This window comes from Exophiala spinifera (assembly GCF_000836115.1).
Source record: "Exophiala spinifera strain CBS 89968 unplaced genomic scaffold supercont1.4, whole genome shotgun sequence".
NCBI lineage: Eukaryota > Fungi > Ascomycota > Eurotiomycetes > Chaetothyriales > Herpotrichiellaceae > Exophiala > Exophiala spinifera.
The window spans coordinates 3,687,222-3,695,127 of record NW_015622516.1 but is presented as its reverse complement, the minus strand read 5'-3'; the positions used below and the strand labels follow the sequence as shown (position 1 = coordinate 3,695,127).

At 51.1% G+C, this 7,906-nt stretch overlaps 2 protein-coding genes across 2 annotated transcripts; both read right to left on the bottom strand.

The window, feature by feature from the left end:
* Positions 1-2,850: 2,850 nt before the first annotated feature.
* Positions 2,851-4,282, bottom strand: PV08_06551 (pantothenate kinase; the record flags this gene model as incomplete). The annotated part of the gene is made up of 3 exons (XM_016380885.1): positions 2,851-3,638; positions 3,692-3,974; positions 4,028-4,282. 3 exons carry the CDS (start codon positions 4,280-4,282, stop codon positions 2,851-2,853), a joined length of 1,326 nt encoding a protein of 441 aa, XP_016236712.1.
* A 2,505-nt stretch (positions 4,283-6,787) lies between these two features.
* Positions 6,788-7,585, bottom strand: PV08_06550 (uncharacterized protein; the record flags this gene model as incomplete). Its single annotated transcript, XM_016380884.1, has 1 exon — positions 6,788-7,585. The coding sequence occupies one exon, from the start codon at positions 7,583-7,585 to the stop codon at positions 6,788-6,790; it is 798 nt and encodes a 265-aa protein (XP_016236711.1).
* Between the last annotated feature and the right edge of the window lie 321 nt (positions 7,586-7,906).

Sequence of the window (7,906 nt, the reverse complement as noted above, 5' to 3'; positions counted from 1 at the left end):
GCTGGGCGTTGGTTCTTGTGAGAGTAGAGCTATCGCCCCAGTAAGCAGAGTCAGGAGCTCTAGTCCGGGCTTAAACCAACATGAACAGCAGAGTCGTCTAAAGGATTAAGGTCAAACGATAACGATGATGGAGCTCTAGAATGCAGCAGTCCGGGACGCCTCGGGGCCTCGGCTAGGCCACCTAATCAATCTAGCCTCGCTAGCCTACTTAGCATCTGTTATCGAGAGAAATTGGAAGGTCGGGCGGGCTGGCGAAGCTATGACAAGGAGGCTGGCGAGGCCCGCACCGGGTGCATGGGCCGCCTTTGCTTGATGGCAGGGCCATCCACGAATACAACCACATTAGTCTGGACAGAGTATTGTGCGGTATACTGTACGACCACTCGCACTCACTTGCATTGAGATCAGCAGGGATCAGGTACTGTGCCTATTCAGTACCTTACGCAGGAATTAATGCATCGCACTACCAGCATAATACTCGTACTTCCGTGCGGATCCGTACAGGTAAGCGAGTACCGTCTACGTAAACATTACATGTTTTCGTTTGGGACAAAATCGCAACCGGAGGTAAGATCCGCAGGCTGGAGTTCTTCCAAGCTCGACATGCTGGGGATGACATCGAGTAGTATTGTTCGGTGCCGCGTTGCCCTCAAGAATCTTGGATTGCAGTATTGGCGACGGCGTACTATGTAGATATTCCTGCAGCCGATGTGCTCTCACAGCGTCCACCATGGTATCTGTTTGCAACCTCATCAATCTTCCCGTAAAGACCTTCAAACATCGCGTGCCGGGAAGCGTTACCGATGGATGACCCAAAAAAACGTGCGCAACTGCTCAATATCGGTACAATAACCTCATTCATTCGTATAGACAACCAGTGGTATCGTCGCTCAAAGAGAAAGCTCAAGGTTCCGGAACTCAACCAGTCGAGTATACCCTACTCGGTCTGCGTACGCTCGATAAACTGCCGCTTCGACTTCTGCGCCGTCTTCTGCTGCCGTTACTGCGGACTTTTCTCTCTACCACGACCTCTTCCCGTCCTACCCTGTTGTTGTTGTTGTTTAACGAGTTGAACAGATATATCAGCAGGATGGTTCCGAAAAATGTACCGAGGATTGCTCCTGCGAGGGTCCCGCCGGAATATTGGCCGGAGCAAGATGGTGAGGAGTTGGTGACAATGGTCGTTGTGGCCTGTCGCGCAACGAGCACGGGCGTCGCGGGATCAAGCGCAGACGCAGGGCTGGGGAATGGCGACTGTCAAACTGTATCAGCGATCCGTCTCGCACCCACTTAGGAAGGCCAGCGCGCGTACCATGTCGAAGATTATATAGGCAATACCAAGTATCTTCTTTGTAAATGCGCACTTTCACAGCGCAGTGCTGGCCCCAGAATAGCTGGTGTTCGGGTGCGGCAGTACGAAACAACCCATGCGCTTCCGCTAGTTGGTGCCAGCCTTTTATTTTCTGGATGGTAGAGGTATTGGTGGTGGAATTCGGGTCGCAGCCAGTATCGCAATCGATATGGCACAGCAATCACTGGGGCACTGGGGGCAGCGCTGGCGATGAGAGAAAAGCGAGAAGTGAGTGTCAGGTCGCAAAGGCGAGGGGCCGCGCCGATGGTGGTGTTGTTGACAGTCGCATCATGGTGCACTAGGCTTATCCTTGTTCTGGTGCTGGCGTACTGTACAGGAAGGAGTAAGACTCGGTGGGACCTCGGGTGTTCCAATTTGACGTCAGCAGCAGCCATCGCCAGCTATAAGGTACAGCGCGAGTCCTGTACGGAGTATTGCAGCACCAAACTAGTGGGGGCTCACTGGGGGCTCACAGGGAGCTCACTACTGGACTAGGTAGGCTGCTCCCACTGGCAACACAATGCTATTCGTACGTGGCATATCCGTACATTGTACGCCTCTGTGATTCCTTGCCCTACAGTCCAGGGCGCAAGCGATCACCCTAGAGACATTGGAAAGTCGCAGATATCTCGTACTCTACCCTTTCCTCCGAGCAGGATGCCAGAATATTGCGTACATCAATCTTGCACCTGGCCAGACAGACTCGCCATGCCTGGAACAGTCCCCCAGACTGATCGCCCCGGCAGGCCGTAGATGAACCTCTCCAAAAAAAAACGCATATGTGTCGATGCTATTGTGTGACCCTCAGGCTGACTCCAGCCTAGCGGCGATTTAATAGACGATTATCCCATCTAGGATTGACAGAGGTTGTCGCCAGTTAGGGATGTCTCAATGTATCATGCGAAAATGTTCATGGATCGGATTCCAATATGAGATTCGATGCAGGGACATAGAGCATTGGGAAGGGACACACCAACAATCCCTAGCCTCCGAGTCAGTGGTGGCTAACCGGTAAGCCGGCAGTAGAATGATGGCCAACATCTTTCGATGAGTCGATCTCGGCGTCTTCCCGATCAAGCTCTCCTAGAAATCACCTGCTTGGTACCTGAGCTGATATCCTTCTGTCTGAGACTCGCGATATCTGCAGCAAGATTCGGTTGTTGTGAAGAGTCGCTCGAGCCCGGACCTTGGACACTTCTCAAGCTTCGCATGCCGGGCTTGTTTGGTGTTACGGCGACTCCGATGAAGCAGAGGCAGATAGATTCACCATAGCCAAACTGTATAGAACATCCCGAGGATCAAGACAGCAACATGTACCAAAGTAACATTGTTCGAGACATCGCGCCCGTCATTCTGGGTTGACCATAGCCTTGACTTGTCTTCGTTACATGTTGGCGGTCGCATAGCAAAACACCAGCCTTGTTGCTTGAGCTTTCCATCGATGGTTCGAGTTTCAAATAACTGGAGCGATGTTGGTTTCATTTTTTGGCTACACTGGCTCACTCCTTGGAGAGCACTCTTCCGAGCTTGAGATCCTCCAGACTGTTCCGCCGACCCCAATTCTTGGGCTGCCGCTTGAGAAAGGCTCCAACCGAGCCAAGATAACCTTCGTGCCGCAGGAAATAGGCCTGTTTTTCACCCTTGGACCAAAACTTGATGGCGTATGAAAGGGTATTCATGGTCTGAGTGTGGCCACGGATAAAGGATCCCCCAAAGTATATGTGCTTCAGATTATGCTTCTCCGACTGCAGATATGCGATCTGTCCGATATTGTTAGATATAGCGTAGAGGAGACTTCGTGCCATGTCCTCGATTTTGAAACCCTGTACACGACCTTCATCCTCGTCATGCGGGTCACCGTTAGAGAGGCCTTCACCGTCTTCTGCATTCCTCTCCGCGAGCCTCTTCATGCGGAATACTTTTCCAAATGTGCTTGCTATTGTTGTGGCCTTGAGGCCAATCTTGCTATAGCCCGTGCCATAAATGTCTCCAACCAGCATGTCGACGCCGCTGTTGTCACCCTTTTCTGCCAAAGCGAGCATCTCGTCGAAAGTTCGCGCACCGGTGAGCAGGGAGAGTATTCCCCAGAATGTGCCACCTCCTAGTGACGTTCCGCCAACTCGCTGGAATTCGCCAGGGCCAGACACCTTCACCATGGACACACCAGATCCGATATTGACAAGGAGGTAGGGGTAGACATCTGCTCGAGCTTCGACAAACTGAATCGGTTCGTCTTCGCTATAAGTGAAGACTTCGCCAGGAATCTCGGTAATGAAGAAGTCAAGCCCTGTTCAAGCCTTGATTAGTAGTGCTCTAAGCCATGCGACAGAAACAACTAACCAATGATGAGGCACTCCATTTCATCTTCTTGAATGACATCGACATGCAACACCTCCCTCATCCTATTGTAGAACTTGAAAGCTCCGCCTCCTGTGGCCATGACACATAACTGATGGGGGGCAGATCCGTTCAATTTGGAATGTGTCTGCTTCAGTTCCTGGATAAAGTCGATGCAGAGGTCGAGGCGATCGGTTTCGAAGTTAACGAAGTTCAAGCGGCCGCCGCCATGGGTCGACCCAGGCTCGCGGGAGAAGTATACCAGCTTCGCCAAAGAGCCGCCAATCTAACAAAGTAAGTCACAGGATTAACACAGCGCCAGGAGGTCTGGATACGTACATCGACAGCTACGTGACTGACCACGTCCGTATGGTGCGGAAGACGAATATCGTGGCGGTCCCAGTGAACGAACTCGCTGCCCGCGCCATTTCTGCCGCAGACATCTTCGTCGACAATGAATGCACCCTCAACATTGATCTTGACGGAAGCAGGGATGGGAGGCGCTCGAGGAGGTCGAACAGGACCATCGACGTCGATGATTGCAGATGCGTCCTCAAAGTCGGTGTCCGCCAACGGCCTTTCCAGTGCAGCCATGGTTAACGACCTCGGTCAGTTCAGCCAGTCACCCATAAAAATCAAGAGAGGTGTCGTCTTTCAGGGCGCATCTAGAGACCACATATGCGCTCAGAGACCTCCACGTGCGACACCTTATGGTTGCATTATTGTTATCCGGCTGGCCGAGATTCGCTCGGTTCGGTAGGCTTATAGAATTCTAACTCGGCATCACCAAAAAAAAGTTGCAGGCTTCGGTGCCATTACGGACGGGCGAATAAGTAGCTGCATTATAGGTGGGATGGTTCGGGAGTCACGACCTCGGCATGATAAGCCTCACTAACGTTAGCCCTTCCAGCCAGCTGTACGAAGTACGAGTAACTGGGCACCCCGCACGCACTCAACTAAAGCACCCTTAGGTACCCGGCTAGGCCTAGTTAGCCCCTAGAGGCTTTGGCCCACTAGCCTACGCATCTTTTCTGTAGGCAATATTTTAGTGTTGTGTGTAATGAGAAGTATTCTATACTCTATATTGTGTGTGAAGTTATCTCAGGGTAGAGTAGATATCCATACCCTAGCTACCTACCTAGGTATAGTGTATTGTACAGTAGATACCTACTCCGTATCATCACATGGAAAATCTGTCCTGCTTCTTGAAGCTTTAGTCACCTTCGGCTTACCTTCTGCTTCTGCTTCTGCTTCTGCTTCTTAAGCAACCTCAAGCACTACCTTCTCTCTTTATTTAACTCACAACATTAACTTTCGTTTAGTTCAAACGACGGACCCGTCTCAGATGCTGGGGGATATACTCATGTACTCAAACGAGTCGAAGCTCTCATACGATCTTAGCGCGGACTGGCGTGCCCGTGTAGACACCATGAAATTAATTGGCCGCCGCCCGCACCCAGTCCGTTTTCAGCAAAAGACTGTGTTTTGTTTCCTTTTAATGAACAGTAACCATGTATTACCTGAAAGGAAAGTACAATCTTTCAGGTATACACACACACACCCACACACACACCCACAAGGGGGTACGTACGGAGTACAAGGTACTGTACAGTAAGTGAATCAATTCTCTTCACGCCGCTATAATCACAGAAGGTGCGGGGGCTCAGAGGCACCTTGGGTTCTTATGCTACTGTCGTTACATGAGCCCCCGGTCAGCAATGTAACGGTTACAGGTAGGAATTTGAAGGTCAGAATCAGTTCAAAGGTCTTCATTCGCGTACAGGTAGTACAACAACCCTGCTGGTCCTGTGTCCTGCACGAGCCGTGGATATGATAGCGACCTCCTTCTCAGCAAAATCGCCTGGGCTCTACCGTGCTTCTACTTCTTCCACCCGGGCCCTTATCATTCCACCTATCCCTCGCAGCCCGTCTCCAGTCTGATCGTAGACTCTGTAGGTATTTTCGCTCTGAATGCGAGTGACAGCCTATGAAGGTGCGCATGAACTTGTCGCAAAGGTGTGAGGGCTAGGAAGACACCGCTCACACAAGGGCCCTTGAGAAAATTCCAATCGCAATTACCGAGATCAAAGACGTCAAGGACAGGGCTTGATAGATGCTGGATCCATCGGCTATCGGTGGCGACTGGGGGTTCATGATCGGAGGCACGGTCGTTGCAAGCCCTACGAGTGTAGCTTGCGCGCACTGGCTCGGGGTAACTCCCTTCGCATCGTGAGTTAGATGCTTTGCAACATTCTCGAGGCGGATTTTCGTTCTTGGAGAGTACTTACTGCCTCACAACATCGGCTGAGAGCGACCCCAGTACCACACTGCAGGCCACCTGAGCATATTCCTAGAGACGGGTTTCAGCGGTTTTGTCGAGCAAGCATGGAAAAGCACCATACCGCTCCCATCTACACAGCAAGTATCCCCAGCTGTGAGATCAACACACCCTGCTCCAGCAAGGTACAGGCAGAGACTGCTGCTGTTTGGACAGACGAACGTGTCCTCTCGCCGTGCATGACCTATGGACTGAGGACGGGAGGGGTTGAAGCAGTTGAAAAGATAAAGAAGCGTTGCAGCGGTTGAGGTCTTCATGCTGAATATGGCACCAGAAAGCGTTAATCAACAGCAGCTTCTGCACGGGACCATCGTGCTCATAAATGGGATTCGTAGGACACGGGACTTACAAGGTTCCAAGATTTCGTGTATGGTCGGAAATTTCAAAGAGACATTTCAGCCGCAGGTTGTTCACTCTCCCGGTTCTGAGGAATTGATACAACCAAGCATGTCTCATAGCCTTCTCCTTTCCATATGCGGCTCCAATAAGGTCGGATGATGGTGTTAAAGATGGCACTTGAGTCATACCAGAAATTGACGGTCAGAGACCAGCCTGAGCCGCAGTAGTTGGACGAGCTGGAAGCCGTGTGTCTCACCACACATCTCACCAGTTTGAATGCTCACACGCACACATCCGCCGCCCTTGATAGTCATGCTTGAGACCTGTGATGAATAATGGATGAGCCATCAACATTGACTTGAGACAGGCCAATGTTGTTTTGGACATGATTTCCTCGTGCCACCGAAAGTAGCCGACTCATTCTATTCTAATGTTGCTTCTTGGACTAGATGAACCTCTCGCCAATGTCGATCGATGACTCCTTTGTCCAAATTGGCTCGCCATATATCTAACTGCCAAAAAGGTGATGCAGAACCTGCCTTACGAGGTAGATGATATCGAATTGGAAAGACAAAGTGCATAGTGTATGTTCGTGGCTTTTTGAATGTGTCGATAACAGGCGCGTAAGCTGACTTGGTGGTCAACATCGCCCACAGATGGTCCATGACATTCTTGTCTGAGAGCATCTCGGAATCTGCTTGCGCGGGAATGTTAATCGTCCAGCACTTTTGCCACGGGGAGAAGGTCACGTTCAACAGATTCGGGAAATGCGTCAGATCCGGCATCCACTGCGGCTCGGTTTCGAAGACATTCAATCGCACATGGCGGATTTCTTCAAGGAGCCTCAGGGCAGCCATCCTACTCACGAACACGCCAAGGGCTTTCTGACAATGAACCTCCCAGATGGCAAGTTGCACAAAGGCCCTTTGCGCCTCGCATCGCACCTGGATAGGCATATCGGTGCTCAGCAGCCACAGATGATCTGCTCGGTATGGACCTCTGACTTCGGAGGAACAGTAACAGCCGGATCTGCTCGTGACGAAAACTCGATTTGACCAAAAGGCGTGTTCGAAGATCTTCCAGCGAAGCTCGGCTGGTAGCTCAGGCAAATGAGATACCACCATTGCCAACCTGTCGTCACGCGAGTCGACCGGGGACAAGTAGGGGCGAGAATTCAGTGTGTGATAGTACGCATCTTCGGCCAATGCTGATTCGGCCATCATGGATACCTAGGTACCTGAGCTGTCAAAGGGGACTCTAGAAGGGAAGATAGCAAAATAGGGCATCTGTGTGTGTTTCGCTCAGGTGATCGATCCACAGCGCATGGAAGTGAGTGCAGAGAGAAGATCGTTGGGCGAGAGTATTGGTGATGATTCTCGCGTGGTGTCGTACCACAGATGAAGTAAATATATTGTCCACCACATGGATTCTCCCCACTCCATGATCGCCATCTCCAACTTGGTAACTCCGAGTATGTGAATCTTTTTATTTTTGCGTTCTTCCATGCGGCCTGGGATTGTTAACACCACACCTCCTGCTTA